The sequence below is a fragment of the Chinchilla lanigera genome, unplaced genomic scaffold (genome assembly GCF_000276665.1).
Source record: "Chinchilla lanigera isolate Chin_1 unplaced genomic scaffold, ChiLan1.0 scaffold00074, whole genome shotgun sequence".
Taxonomy (NCBI): domain Eukaryota; kingdom Metazoa; phylum Chordata; class Mammalia; order Rodentia; family Chinchillidae; genus Chinchilla; species Chinchilla lanigera.
This window is the reverse complement of record NW_004955475.1, coordinates 1,207,244-1,223,149: the sequence shown is the minus strand read 5'-3', so window position 1 is coordinate 1,223,149 and position 15,906 is coordinate 1,207,244. Positions and strand designations below refer to the sequence as shown.

At 38.7% G+C, this 15,906-nt stretch overlaps 1 protein-coding gene across 3 annotated transcripts in view; it reads left to right on the top strand.

The window, feature by feature from the left end:
- Phf8 (PHD finger protein 8) overlaps window positions 1-15,906 on the top strand; it is a 125,140-nt gene that overhangs the window by 7,609 nt on the left and 101,625 nt on the right. For all 3 annotated transcript variants that reach the window (XM_005401514.2, XM_005401515.2, XM_005401516.2), the window contains exons 3-4: window positions 13,283-13,368; window positions 13,766-13,874. In XM_005401514.2, coding sequence (XP_005401571.1) covers window positions 13,283-13,368; window positions 13,766-13,874 — 195 coding nt within the window. The remainder of the gene's footprint in view (window positions 1-13,282; window positions 13,369-13,765; window positions 13,875-15,906) is intronic.

Sequence of the window (15,906 nt, the reverse complement as noted above, 5' to 3'; positions counted from 1 at the left end):
TTTTTTTTTTTTTTTTTTTTTTTTTTGAGACAGGGTCTCATTATGCAGTTCAGGCTGGCCTTGAGCTCACTTTGTAGCCAAGGTTGGTCTCGATCCTCCTGCCTCAGCCTCCCGAGTGCTAGAATTACAGGCATGTGCCACCACACCCAGCTGCTTCTTTTATTTTCTGATGTTACAAGATTCCTTTTTATCATTTCTTTTCTATTTAGAGAACATCCTTTTCCCATTCTTTTAGGATAGGTATAATCGCAACAGATACTTGTAGTTTTTCTTCATTTGAGAATGTCTTGATTTCTTTTGAATTCCTGGAGAATCTTTTCACTTGCTATTGTATTCTGGATTACCAAATCTTTTCTTTTAGCACTTGAAAATTTTGTGCTACTTTTTGTCCTTTTTTTGTTGTGTTAGACATGGTCTCACTATGTAGCCCAGGCTGGCCTTGAACTCACAGTGATCCTCCTGCCTCAGCCTCCCGAGTACTAGGAGGCTGAGGCATGCCTGGCTTTGTGCTACATTTTGGTGTCTATGGTTTCCAATGATAGATCTTCTGCCTTTCAAATTCATTTTTTTCTTTAGGTAATATGTCATTTCTCTTTCACTACTTTAAAAACTCTTTTGATTTTAGGAGTTTAATTAAGCCATGTCGCACTGTGGATTTCTTTGGGTTTGTCTATTGTTAATAGTTTTACAGATTGCTAAGGCTCTGTGCTTTTTTTATTTAGTGTTGAAGATTGAACCTAGGGCCTTGCTCTTGCTGGGCAAATGCTTTACCACTGAGCTACATCCCCAGCCTTGTGGATTTTGTAAATGTATTTACTTTCTGTTATTCAGATTGGGTAATTTCTGCTGTAGTTTCTTCAAGTTTACTGATTCTTTCCTCTGTTGTCTCCATTGTGTTATGAGCTTATCCAGTGAATTTTAAGTTATTATATTTTTCAGATCTAAAAGTTCATTTGGTTCTTTTTTAATGCCTTTTCTTACTTTACAGAGACTTTACATTTTTTTAATTAAGTAATTTATTTTTGAGACAGGGTCTTGCAATATAGTTGAGGCAGGCCTTGAACTCATTATATAGCCCAGGTTGGCCTCAAACTCTCGGCAGTCTTCCTGCCTCAGCCTCCTGAATGCTGGGAGCACAGGCATATATCATTATTTTATTGGCATTTTCTTTTTTTGTCTTTTTGAGAGACAGGGTCTCACTATGCAGTTCAATCTGGCCTTGAGCTCACTTTGTAGCCCAGGCTGGTCTCAAACTGTCAATGATCCTCTTGCTTTAGCCTCCCAAGTGCTGGAATTACAGGTGTGCACCACCACTCCTGGCTTTATTGGCATTTTCTACTGTTCATTTGTTTCTGTCATGTTTGTAATTACGCATTGAAATATTTTTATGACTCCTTTAAAATTCTTCTCAGATAATTCAAATATCTGTGCCATCTTAGTATTGACATATATGTTGATTTTCTTTTTTCATTCAAGTTGTGATTTTCCTTACTCATGATATCATGAGTGATTAATTATATCCTAGACATTGTAGGCATTGTTATGAGACAGGATCTTATTTAAAGCTCTGTTCTTGCAAGCCTCTTCAGATATTGAACTTCATTGGCAGGAGGAGGTACCACTCCGTTACTGCCATGTTTGGATGAAAGTCGAGATTTCCTACTTGGTCTCTGTTGACATTACCTGGTAGGTAGTTTGATCCTGTTATCCCTTGTTATTCTGCCTTCTTTTTACAATTCAGAGTCTTCCTATTTTTTTATATAATTTCCAAGGCCTTTAGCTATGCTTAATGAGAGGAATAGGGAGAACTCCATCTACTCCATATTGTTCCAGAATGAGAAGGATAAGTTATTCTTTACACTCCCTCTTTGGACCTACCATTTCCCCCCATGAGGTTAATAACTATCTAAAGCTATACAGCCAGTTAACTGTTGTGCTGTTAGTCAAACCTAGATATGTTGAACTGTTACTCTAGAAAATAGTTGCAGAGACAGTATAAAACACTGTACTGGTTAAGTTCTTAGAGGTTGTGGAAGGTAGAGATAATCAGGTTTATAAACTCAGACTTACTCTCCTTTTTTCTTTTTTTGTTTTTTTGAGATGGGGTCTCAATATGTAGTTCAGGCTGGCTTTGAACGCACTGTGTAGCCCAGGCTGGCCTCGAACTCAAAGTCATCCTCCTGCCTCAGCCTCCTGAGTGCTGGGTTTACAGACATGTGCCGTCATGGCTGGCATAGGCCACGTTTTTGTTCCAAGTAAGCTCAGGTTAAAGTGAACAATATTATATATGAAGTAGTGAAAGGATAACCTGAAGTTTTGGGAGTACATGACAAAGGGAAGAGAAGTCCTAGCATTCATATTTAGGGACTACTAGATACAATGTATGGGCTACATAATTCCTACCCTGGAGAAGTTCTTATAGGTTATGATTTTAGAAGGGTCAGAAAGACAGTCTGGGGTTCATAGGACATGTTTTGGCTTGGCATAATATTGTAAAATAAAATTTTCTTTAAAAAGTAATTGTAAACTGGGTGTGGTGGTATATCCCTGTAATCCCAGTACTTGGGAGGCTGAGGCAGGAGGATTGCCACCAGTTTGAGGCTAGCCTGGACTACATAGTGAGTTCAAGGCCAGCACGAACTATATAGCATGACCCAATCTAAAAGAAAAAAGTAATTTTAGATTCCCCGAAAGCTACAAAAAATGTATAGGGGAGGAGGAGGTGGTTCCTATATACTTTCACCCAGCTTCCCCTTTGGTAATATCCTGTGTAACTATAGTACAATATCAAAACCTGGCATAATCCACTAATCCTGTTACAGTTTTACTAGTTTTGTGTGCACTCATCTGTGTTTGTATGTGTATTTCTGTACAATTCTACCATGCTTATAGATTCGTGTAACTATCACAGTCAAGATACAGAACCATTATTTCATCACCAGGGTGGCATTATTTTTGTTTCAGTCCACCTGGAAAGGATGTTGGACAGTGAAAATATGTTAAAGCACAGGTAGTTAGAGTCCCTGTGAGGAGTGTCATGGAAATTCATGTACAGTGGAAAGGCTGAGAGGCATGATACCCATGACTAAGTTATGACAGCTAAATAAAACTCCATTTTGGAAACAGGAGTGATACACAGTAGTGAAAGAATTGCTTGGGAGTCAGGGAAACTTGGCCTAGAATTCTAGCTCATCCATTTTCTAGCTCTGGGCATGTCATTTCACATCTCTACATTTTGGTTTCTCAACTTTAAACATGGATAATCTTTATTTCATATGGCTGTTGTGAGACTTAATGAGTGTCTGGAAAGCATCTAGCACAGTCCTTGGCACAGTGGATAACTCTTTCTTGGTTGCCATCTAAAACATTCATGTAATAAATATTGAACAGGTACTGTTTGCCAGGGAGTAAGCTAAGAACTGTGGGAAATAGAGATGACTAAGACAGGCTAGGACTTCTAGATAATTTCAGGTGAGGAAATAAGATGGATTCATTTACTATACTTGTTCACACAAGGATTATGTGCAGTGTTCTAGACAGTAGTAGGTGGATATAGCAGTAAACAAGGGACATTAACAAATGGCTAAATATGTAGTACATAAATTATAGTAAATGGTATAGAGAAAAGCAGACTGAGCAGAAGAGGGAATGTCATCCCAAGGGCTGGAGACCTGGTTATTTAATATAATTTAATTAATTAATTAATTAATTAATTTAGTCTTTTTGAGACAGGGTCTCCCTGTGCAGTTCAGGCTGGCCTTGAGCTCATTTTGTAGCTCAGGCTGGTCTCGAAGTGTCAATGATCCTCCTGCCTCAGCATCCCAAGTGCTGGGACTACAGGCATGTTCCACCACGCCCGGCAGCCTGGTTATATTATATAGGGTAATTATGGATGGATACTTATGAGCAGAGGCCTGAGGGAAAGTGAGAGAGGGAACCATGCTTCCTTAACCATGCTTAAGTGGAGGAAAAGTGTTCCAGGTAGAGGAAACAAAGGACCTGAGTCAGAAGCTGGCCTGGCACATTAGTATTTCAGTCACAGCAGGGAGTGCAGTGTTAATGGAACAGAGTGAGCAAGGGAAGAGTAGTACACATTGAGATTAAGGGTTGGGTGGAGATCATGTAGGGCAGTGATTCTCAGATGTGGTCCGTAGACCAGCAAGATCAGCATTACCTGGAAACAGGTTAAAATGATTCCTGCATCCCATCTCAGACTTACAGAATCTGAAACTTGGGAGGTGAGGCCTAGGAATCCATGGTTTAAAGCACTTCAATTGATTCTTATGCATGCTAAAGTTTGAAAACCACAGGTATAGGCCCATTTTAAGGATGTGGCATTTTACTCTGGATGGGATGGGAGTCACAGCGGGGTTTTGAGCAAAGGAAAGGTATGATCTGATTTAGGTTTTCATTGTTGTGAGGACAGACTCAAGGTGAGTGTTATGGTTTGTGCCTAGATTTCCCCCCAAAGCTTCATGAGGTCATAGGGTTTTTTGGAGGTGACTGAATGTAGAGTGTGTGATTGATTCCTAGTGCAATGCTAGGATTAAGGGTGCTGGGATTAAGGGTGTTTGATTGCTGGATCAGTCTACTGATTGGATTGGCACCACCCTAGTCCCTATAGACTGGATACAATGTAAGGTACAAAAGGAGGCTTGTTTTGCTCTCTGTTGTTGCTTTTGCACTGCTCTTGTCCCAGTAGACTGGATATAATGTAAGAGACAAAATAGGCGTCTTTTGCTATCTGTTGCTTTTCCTATCTTTTGTGACCATGAACTGTTCCTCCTCTGCCATGTGCTGCCCTGCCTTGGAGCCAGCTAATTATAGACTGAAACCTCTGCAAACTATGCACTACCTAAAACTTTCCTCCTTTAATTTTGGGTGTTGGTATTTTGTCTCAGCAATGAAAAAAGTAAACTAAGACAAAATTTGGTACCAGAAAAGTGGGGTTGTAGCTGTGACTATATCTGACCATATAGTTCAGGAACCTTTGGGAATGGCTTATGGTATGAATTTGGGAAGGTTCAGTGATGCCAGATGAAAAAGTAGTGCAGGAACACTTTAGGCTTTACTGTATGGGAGATTCTGGTCACAGCTCAAAAGACGAGAAAGGCAGTAAAGACCAGGTTCAAGAGGTTTCTGCTGGGAAGAAGGACTGCATTGGGTATGAGACTCCAGATGATGTGTTATGCCTTGGCAGAAAGTTCGTCTGCATTTTGCTGGTGTCCAAAGACTTTGCCTGAGACTGAGATTAAGGGCAGCAGACTAATCTGGGAGAAGAAATTTCAGGGCAGTTGAATGCTAAGGTGGTTGCATGGCTCTTGGGGGCTTTTAGCCAGATCTATGTTGAGAATCAAGAGCAAAGAGCCCAGCAGAATGATTCAAAATGTTGTGAGTTTGGCTAGAAAGGAAGCTCTAGTAAAGCTGTGGACTGCAAAGACAGGGCAGAGGAGATCCTGATTACTGAGAAGGAATGGGAGAATAGAAAAGATGACCTGAGAGCACCACAAAAAACAAGACTCCACCCTCTTCACCCTCAAAATTGCAAAAGTAAAAGACTTTGCTTTGAGAAGAAATCCCCACAGAATGGTGGTGGCCTAGAGAATTTGTTCCTCAGAATTTGATTTAGAGTGCTCAGTGATTCAGGTACTTGACCCCTACAGCCAAAAGAGAGGGAAGCCTGGCTACTGTTCCAGCTGGCAGCAGACCTTGGCCTTATCCCTGTGGCACTGGTTTAGGTGCATGCAAAATGCAAGAGTTGTGTGGATCAGGAAGGCTTTCACCCAGATTTCAGAAGTCTTGGGAGGCCAGGCAGCGTGCCCCTGAGAGGGCAGTGTGTGAAGCTGTAGGTGTGAAGCCAAAGGTGCAGTAGAGACCCTAGAAGTTTGGAGAAGACAAGAATGTGGAAAACTGCAAGGAAAGAGCATAGTGGGCCCAAGGGAGAAGCCATGCTAGCTATAACCACTGCAAGTGCTGGAGGGGTGGAGTCATCCAAAGTGTTTGGAGCTCACAATTTGCCACAGGTTGCCTCAGATGCTGCACATGTAATTACAGGACTTAATATTTGCCCTGCTGGATTTTGAAATTGTTTTAGTCCCATTTCTTTGTATCCCCCGTTTGTATCTTTTAGAATGGAAATGTCTATCTTGTGCCCATGAATGTTGTAAGTGTTTAACTTTGTTTTCATTTGTAAAGGGGCTTGTAGCTAAGACTTTACCTTAAATCTCAGAGGAGACTTTGGACTTGGACTTTTCAGCAACACTGAAACTGTTGGGTGCCTGGCAACTCTTGGAGATGTACTGAATGTCTTTTGCTTAAAGGGATGTGTATGAGTCTTTAGGGGGCCAGGGTCAGAAAGTTATAGTTTGTGTCTAGATGTCCTCCCAAAGCCTCATGCGTGGTAGGAATTTTTTGGAGCTGGCCAAATCTGGAGTGCATGATTGATTCATAGTGCAGTGTTGGGATTAGGGATGGGTGATTGTTGGATCAGTCCACTGGTTGGATTGGCACTGCCCTAGTTCAAGTAGACTGGATATAATATAAAGGACAGAAAGAGGCTTGTCTGCTGTTTTATTGCTTTTTTGCTGTCTTCTGTGACCGTGAACTATTGCCCCTCTGCCATGCTCCCTTGGAGCCAGCCCACTATGGACTGAAACCTCTTCAAGCAGTGAGATAAATAAAACTTTCTTTCTTTAACTTTGGATATTGGGTATTTTGTTTCAGCAGTGAGAAAAGTAACTAAAACAGTGAGGAACCAAGGTGGAAGCGGGAAAATTTGAGATCTGCGGTTTATTCTTATTCCTCAAAGTATGGTCTGTGGACCAGTAACATCTGCATCACTTGAGAGCTTGTTAGAAATACACATTTATAGGGCTCACCCCAGACTTACTGAAGTGGGACCTTTAGGGTTAGGGTTAGGCTTAGGGTTAGGGTGAAGTCCAATAATCTATATTTTGACAAACCCTCTATATCTTGTATCTTCCCTCCCCTCTCCTCCATGCTAGGAATTAAACCTATGGCCTTTGCACCGAGGTACACATCTGGCTTGATTTTATTTTGGGGGGTTTTCGTTTGTTTGTTTTGATATAGGGCCTTGCTTTGTAATTCAGGTTTGAACTTGCTTGTGTAGCCCAGGCTGGCCTCAAAGTCCCAGAAATTCTCCTGCCTCAGCCTCCTGAGCGCTGGGATTACTGGCATGGGCCACCATGCCTAGTTTGAATTTTTTTTTTTTTTTGAGACAGTGTCTCACTGTGTAGTTCAGGCTTGCCTTGAACTCACTAGGTAGCCCTGGATGGCCTTGAACTCATGGTAACCCTCCTGCCTCAGTCTCCTGAGTGCTAGGATTGTAGGCGTGCACTACCTTGCCTGGCTTTCAGATGTTTTTTTATGTTCCCTAAAATCTGAAAAGCACTGGTCTAGTTTAGATAGTGGTGGTTTGCAGCATAAAACACGTTAGATTTTCAACATATATTGATACAGGATTTGCTAATTAGATTAGGATTGTGAAAGAAAAGCATCAAGGATGACTTTGGGGAGTTTGGTATAATGGGAAATGGCAATGGAACCGTGACTTGGAAGTGGTGGTGACAGGAGAATTCTTTGGTTGGTTTTTCTGGGAGATAGAAATAACAACCTGTTTTCGTGTACAGGTCAGTTAATATGAATTTACTGATGTTTTCAGAATTCTTTTTGTCATTTTGAGATGGTCTTGCTATGCAGTTCAGGATGGCTTTGAGCTCACTTTGTAGCCTAGGCTGGTCTCAAACTCGCAAGATTCTCCTGCCTCAGCCTCCCCAGTGCTGGAGATTACAGGCCATGCTTGGCTGTATTCAGAATTTATTGAAGTCTATTACATAGCAAACTCATGTCCCTCTATTGGGTGGACAAAATAGAAACCTCCCAGGTATAATGGAACTTGCTCAGTGTCCTTTATACTCCTCTAAGACCTGTATATTTGCAGACAGGGGGAACCACTGGTAAGAATGATAGATGGCTCCACTACTGGTTTTAGAGATTGTGTTCTATCTGGTCAAGGTTGTTATAGGAAACTAGAAATTGACTTGGATTTTTCTGATGTGTTTGAGTGAATAAAAGAAAAATATATTCTTTTTTTTTAATGGTGCTAGGGATTGAACCCGTGCCATTTGCACACTGAGTTACATCTCTGGGCTTCCCACCCACTTGAGTCAGAATCTTCCTAAGCCACTAAATTGCCTAGGCTGGGTTTGAACTCACACTACTCCTGCCTGTCTCCCAGGTGCAAGGATTACAGGGGTACACCACTATGCCTGGCTAAAACGTATGTTATTTCCCGTCTTTATTCATGGATGAAAATACTGGTTTTCCATCACACAGTGGTGACAGTACCTGCCCTCCCTCCCCCCATGTGCCTTCTGCAGAGTGCATGAGAAGGGAGATAGATCATTGTCAGTAGGGAAGGGGTTCAAGAGATGGAGGGAGAAGAAAGGACAGAGGGAAGGGGTAAAGGATGATAAAAAGGAGTTGAGATGTGTTATATACATGTACCCGCTGCATACAAGAAATATAAATAGTAAACATACACAAAAAGGAAAGAGATGAAGGGATAGGTGGAAGGGAAGGGAGGGAAGGAAAAGGAGATGAAAAGAGGAATTAAGATATATGATGTATCAACTTCTTACAAAGAGTGTAAACATTATGTATTGCAATAGTAATAAATAATAACTTAAAGAGATGGAGGGAAGGGGGATGTGGGTGAAGAAAGAATTGTTTTATATACATGTACCAACTTATAAGGGATGTAATCATTATGCAGTATAAACATATATTAATTAAAATAAAAGTTTTTAAAGAGACTAACAAAAGATTTTGAATCCATGAAAAGATAGCGTACAGAAATCTAGGAGATCCAAAATTCTGTTGTAAGTATGAACAGTGGAAGTGAGCATTGTGAGGACAGTGTCAGAATCTGAAGATATGGTTAATGCCTGTGACATATACTCAGAGGTGTAGTACCTTAGAAATAGTAAGAGAGCATGAGAAATGGACCTAACAGCTGCTAGATGATGAAACAGACCAAGATTAATTGGAATTAGTAAGTAATCAGCACAAGTGCCATTGAAAACTTGTTTATAGAAATCATACAGAAAACTTTGGAAGTATGGGAAATAACGTACAGATAAAGTGATGCATATAGAACCCTAAATAACCATGATCGGAAAAGAATTTCTCCATGATATGTTACATTGAAAATCCCAGAAGTTCAACACAAAGACAGAAAAATTGTTAGAGAAAAGCAACAAATCACTTATAAAGGTAAAACCATTAGAATTCCAGCAGACTTCTTAGCACATACCTTAAAGACCAAGAGAATTTGGAGTGAAGTGTTTCAAGCCCTAAAAGAAAGCAACTTTCAATCAAGAATGATACATATCCTGCAAAAGTATCTTTCAAAATTGATTGAGAAATAAGGTCTTTCCATGACAAAGAGCACTTTAAGAAATTTATGTCTATCAAGCTAGCACTCCAACAACTTCTCAAGGATGTCCTAGAAAGAGACAGTGAAGCCAACAATGCCCCCCAAAAAGTGTAATACACTGACTAGCCCAGGTAGGTTGAATAGTTAAGTAAAAGGGGAAAGAAAGGGAATCAGCAGCAGGAAAATAATGCAATGACAGGCACAAGTTGATACCTTTCATAATAACTGTCAATGTGAATGACCTCAATTCCCCACTCAAAAGATAAAAATTGGCAGAAGCAAATTGGCAGATCAAGAAATGAAGCACAAGGATATGCTGTATACAAGAAACACATTTATTCCAAAATGAAATTCATAGTCTAAAAATCAAAGACCAGAAAACAATATTACATACAGTGGGAACCCCAAAAAAATCAGGAGTAGCTATCCTATTTTCTGAAAGTCGACTTCAGGCCACAACTGATCAGAAGAGGCAAAGAGGGTCACTACATATTGGTCAAGGGAACAATTCAACAGGAAGAGATAATGATTATGAACACATATGCACCAAATACTGGTGTACCCAACTTAATAAAACAAACACTAGTAGACATAAAAATCAGATAAAAATTAACACAGTTATAGTGAGGGACCTCAATATCCACTGTCACAAGTAGATCATTAGTTAAAAAAAATAGATGAAGAAATAAATATCAGAGTTGAACCAAACCTTTGAACAAATGGACTTAATAGAGTGTGCCACTTAACAACAGAGTACACATTCTTTGACAGTTCCTAGAATCAAATGATAATGCCAGTATAATATACTAGAACCTATGAGACACAATGAGAGCAGTCTTATTTTATTTGTACATGTCTGCAATTGATGCAGTTTACAATCATAGCAGATTGGGGAGTGGTTACATGTACATATTATAGCTTGTTTTTTTTTTAATCCCCTTCCCCTTCTCTCCCCCTCTTCCTCTGGTCCTCCAATCACTTTTTTTGTACCTGTTGATACTTTTTTTTCTTAGCACATGCTATGGCTTATACTGTTTACATTGACTGGTGTTACTAGGTGCCTATATTTGACCCAGCTTTATTCTTCTCATTTCTCCTTGCCCTTCCCCTTCTTCTTGTTCTCTTGGAGCATTCCCCTTTTGGATGAGATCTGTCCCATTGTCCCTTTCTATCCATTTTTATCATTTTCTTTGTATTTTGCCTCACTCAAATGAGGACTACCGTATGGTGTTCTAACTTGGGTGTCTGATTTATTTCACTCAACATTATATTTTCCAGGGGCATCCATTTTCCTGCAAATGCCTCAAATTTCTTATTCTTTATAGCTGGGTAATATTCCATTATATATAGATACCACATTTTGTTTATCTGGTCATCTGTTGATGGGTATACAGGCTGCTTCCAGGATTTAGCTATTATAAAGTGTGCTGCTGTAAACACTGGTATGCAAGTATCACTGTGATATGATGACTTAAGCTGTTTGGGTTAGGATTACAGAGTAAATAAAGAACTCAAGAAAATTAGACCTCGAAAAATAAAAGACCCAGTCAAAAAATGGCCAACTGAAATGAGCAGATACTTGTCAGAAGAAATATAAATGACAATAAATACATGAAGAAATGTTCACCATCTCTGACCATGAGAGAAATGTAAATTGATATAAGCCTGAGATTTCATCTTACTCCAGAAAGAATGGCTATCATTAAGAAATCAGATATTAACTACTGGTGAGGCTGTTGTGAAAAAGGAACGTTTCTACTTTGTTAGTGGGAATTTGAGCTAATATACCCATTATGGAAATCAGTGTGGAGATTCCTCAAAAAACTAAAACAAGATTCCTTTCAACGCCACTATTCCCCTTCTAAGTATATTTCTGAAAGAGTTAAAAAGACAGTGAGATATACATAGCCATGTTTGTAGTAGTACAGTTCATAAAAGCTAAATATTGGAAGAGGCCTACATGTTCACAGATGAATGGGTAAAGAAAATGATTGTTGTATACAATGTAGTATTCTGCTATGAAGAAGGATAAACTTCAGTCATTTGTATGAAAATGGATGCATCTTGATACTATAATGTTAAGTGAAATGAGTCAAAACACACAAGCTTAAATATCGCATATTTCTCTTGTATGAAAAGCCCCAAATATAAAGAGCAAAATAAAAGGGAGATAATAGAGGATGATATAGAGCTTTTGTAAAAGGAAGGAGACCAAGAGATTGAGGGAGGGATGTGGGAGGGGGAAAAGGGTATAACAATTTAAGATGTGTTATGTATATGTACCAACTCCCCATGAGGAATGTAATAATCATGCAGTTCAAACATACTAACAAAAGTAAAAATAAAAAAAATAATGAAGGTAGGTACTACTGGGCATGGTAGCATATGCCCATAATTCCAGCACTCTAGGAGGTTGAGGTAAGAGGACTGCAAGTGAAGGGTGTGTTAGTGAGATGGGTAACTGGCAATGATGAAGAGGAGTTGGAGATCTTACATAAGGGTAGAGGAGAAATGATCTTGAAGTCTCACTGGAGGCTGAGGGAGATGTCTATCTAGAGCCCAGCCCTGAGTTAGGAGCGTCAGGGAGAATGTACAGCTTTAATCAGGTAGGGTTCTAGCACAATGCTCCTTTGACTTCTTGTGGCAAAGGTTAGGTTTCTTTTTCTCCTTTAATTCCAGTGTATAATTGACAAGTCTTTTTATAAAGTGAATTAAGGCAGATGTGGTGGCACATGCTTGTAATTTCAGCAAGTTTATGAGCATGATCTAGATCAGTGATGGCAAAAGTTTTAGAGCTTTTGGTGATAGCATACAGCCTGCTGTGGGCATCACTGATCGAGACTGAAACAATTTGAGCCCTGCCATATTTTATGCTCCTTGCTGTGAATAGCTGACCAAAGATTTTAGGAGTTTAATCCTAGCCAGAAGTTCTTTAAAGGACTGCTACTGCCTTCCTTGATAAAGGAAGGGCTTAATTTTGTGAGATTACCAACTTGAATACATGCAAACTCAAAATTTCAAAACACAATACATCTTTATAATATGTGATAAATAACACAAGTTCATTGTAGAGACATGGAAAATACAGATAGTGAGGCAAAAAATGTCTCCCTATAATCCTTCATTTATGACCACTATTTTTCTGTTTTGGACCAGGAATCAAACTCAGGACCTTGTGCTTGCCAGGCAGGCGCTATGCCTCTGAGCTATATCCCTGGCTACAACCATTATTGGCTATAAAATGTTTTTAGTGTTTTTCATGTAACATAGTATCTCAATAAAGTACTATTGACTATAAAATATTTTTAGTGTTTTTTATGAAATAAAGTACCTCAATAGAGATTAAAATTTGGGTTATATGTTGAAAGAGTATTTTGGACATATTGGTTTAAATATTATTAAAATTAACTTTACCTGTTTCTTTTTAGCTTTTTTATGTGACTATAACACTTAAAATTATATATTTGGTTTGCATTATATGTCTGTTAAATAACACTGCTCTAGAATCTTTTCTAGGTTTGAATTTTCTGAGGATTAATGAAGCTTAATAGTATGTAATTCTGTTTTAATTTTTTAGACCAGTAGAATTTTTGCATAGATGAAAATATTTCATAATGTGCTCAATATAGTAGCTACTAACATGTGGCTACTGAACATTTGAAATATAGCTATTGTAGCAGGATTGCATTTTAAATTTCCTGAAGTTTAATTAATTTAAATATAAATAGCCACATGTACTAATAGTGTACTGTATAGCACTAGTCTAGACTAGTCCTTTTTTCCTAAAAAGGAAAATAAAAATAGTCTTGGTTTACTTCTTTCTAGCTGTGTTGGTGTTGAAGAGGAGAAGGCTGCTGAAATTGACCTGTACCATTGCCCCAACTGTGAGGTCTTACATGGGCCCTCCATTAGTAAGTAGATCTTATGGTTTCTATGAAAAGATTGTCCAGAGGAGAGACAAAAGCAGAGGTACCTTGCAGATACTGTTGCCTACGTGCTTTGCCTGAGTGCTTCAAATTCATCATCTTCAAGAAGTAGAAGAAGCTTATGCAGTCCCTGCAGACCCAAAGTTGCCTTACTCAGAAGGCAAAATTGCATAGCTTTAGTCTCCGTGTTCCTAGAGATTGCATAGAGGAAGCACCCATCCTCACCAGGAGCATTCCTAGTCTCTGAGGGACTCTTTGACTCCAGATTCTCAGAGGGATTGTTAGATAGAAAGAGAAGAATGATCTGTGAGGCCTTTGTTCTTGGAATCATAGTTCATGCATGACCTTTCTAATTCATGATCTCATGTTTTTTCTGGTGTAGTGAAAAAACGGCGTGGATCTTCAAAAGGGCATGATACACACAAGGGGAAGCCCATGAAGACTGGGAGCCCTATGTTCATTCGAGAGCTAAGGGGTAGGACTTTTGACAGGTGAGGATCCCTGCTTTAGTGCTGGTGAATAAGGAGCCCTGAGAGGCTGAGACTCATCTCATCCAAGCTTTCCTACTGGCTGTGCCATTAGATTCTTCCTCCATTTGTGAATGTCTTTTGGGTTCTCCAAGTTCCCTCTGGGGAGAGAACTTCTGTTTTGGTCAGTTTCTGAGAAACAGCTAGAGAATTCCATTTTATGTACATAGTACATTTGGGCCCACTTATAAAAACTTACCATAGCATGTAGGAGGCCCTGGGTTCAGTCCCCAATACCTCCAAAAACAACAACAACAACAATAAATTTCTAGTAGTTGGGAAGTAGTGTTCTCCATAAGTCAGAAGAAGATATTTAAATATACTCAAGGAAAGCTAGAACTGAAAGGAGTCTTAATGTTCAGCAAATTTAATTCTCTTAGTGTAGAGAAAAGGAAACTAAAATGAAAAAAAATTGAATGGTCATATATTTCTTTTGCAATCAAAAAAACTTTAATTATTCACCAAATCTGTTACAGTGTAATTTCTGGGTTTTTTCCAGTGTCAAAATGACCATGAAAGGTAAACGTTTTGAATCCATTCAGGACACAGAGGTAGCTACAACAGTGCGACTAAAAGCACTAAAGAGAAAGGACTTCCAGAACATCTTAAGGAAGTGGCAAGAATGATGATTAGTGTGTTCAAAGCAATGGGAAGTACTTTGAGGGGGATTAATGGCAATGTGTTTTTTACTTTAATAAATTTGTTTGTATTTAAATGTTTCCTGTATTTTTCAATTATACCTCCTTGAGATGTTCTTAATTCTTTTTCATGCCTATTTAGTGTTGTACTGTGTGAATATGCAATTTATTTAAGCAGTTCTTTATCAATAAGACATTTGATTCCAATATTTTGCTGTTAGAAAACATGCTATAATGAATATCTTTATATTTAACTTTTGCATATGTGATAGGTGTAAGTACTGCAGGTTGTTTCTCTGGTAGTTGTACCATTTCATACTACCACAGAGAGTGTGTGAAGTTGCTGATTCTTTGTATCATGACCAACATTGTTTATCATTGTTTCCACTTGCATTATTTTTATTATGAAGAAGGTAAATAGATTTTTAAAAATGTCTCAAGACAGAATGCCTTGCTAAGTTGCCCAGGTTGAGCTTGAACTTGCCATCCTTTTGCCTCAGCCTCCTAAAGTGATGTGATTAGAGGTATATGCCTCTATGGTCAACTATAAATAGATTTTGTACATTTGTAAGCTGTTTTTATTTCTTTCTCTGTTAACTATGTGTGTTGATAGTTTTTCAATTGTGTTATTTATTTTTTTGTTTTTTTGAAAAGGGATTTGCAATGTAGTCTAAATTGCCTTCAACTCTGTATGTAGCCCAGGCTGGCCTTTAACCTGTGGCAGTCTTTCTGCCTCAACCTCTTGGGTGTGCCACTATGCTGAGCTTGGGTTATTATATGTGCGCGTGTGTGTGTATATCTATGTACTTATGTATATGTGTATATATATATATGTGTATGTATATTTACTGATTCATAACAGCTTTCTTTATAGAAAATTTTAGTTTCTGTTTAGTTACATTAATTTATTACTATTTTTAGTGACTACTGAGCCTTCTCCCCCATGTCTTTTCTATTACTTTTATGGCTTTACTGTTTGCAATTTAGTCATAGTCTTTAGTATGTAGAATATGAAAAAAAAAATGAGATAGACATTGAGTTTAATGTGCTTATTGCAACACAACTTGGGAAATAGTCTATTATCTTTTCTTTTTGCTCTTTCTGGTGCTGAGGATTTATCCCAGGGCCTCATGCATTCTAATGACATGCTTTGTCACTGAACTACACCCCCAGCTACCTATTGTCTTATTTCCAGCATAATTTTTTTCCAAAAACTCCCTTTTCTCTTAAGTATGTGTGTTGAGAGAGTGGTTGTAAAAATTGCTTTTTTAATCAGTCTTTTCTTTTTTTGGTTAATGTTTTAAATTGGAAGTTGCTGTTTGGGACAGACCAAATCAGCCAGACTTGACATATATATC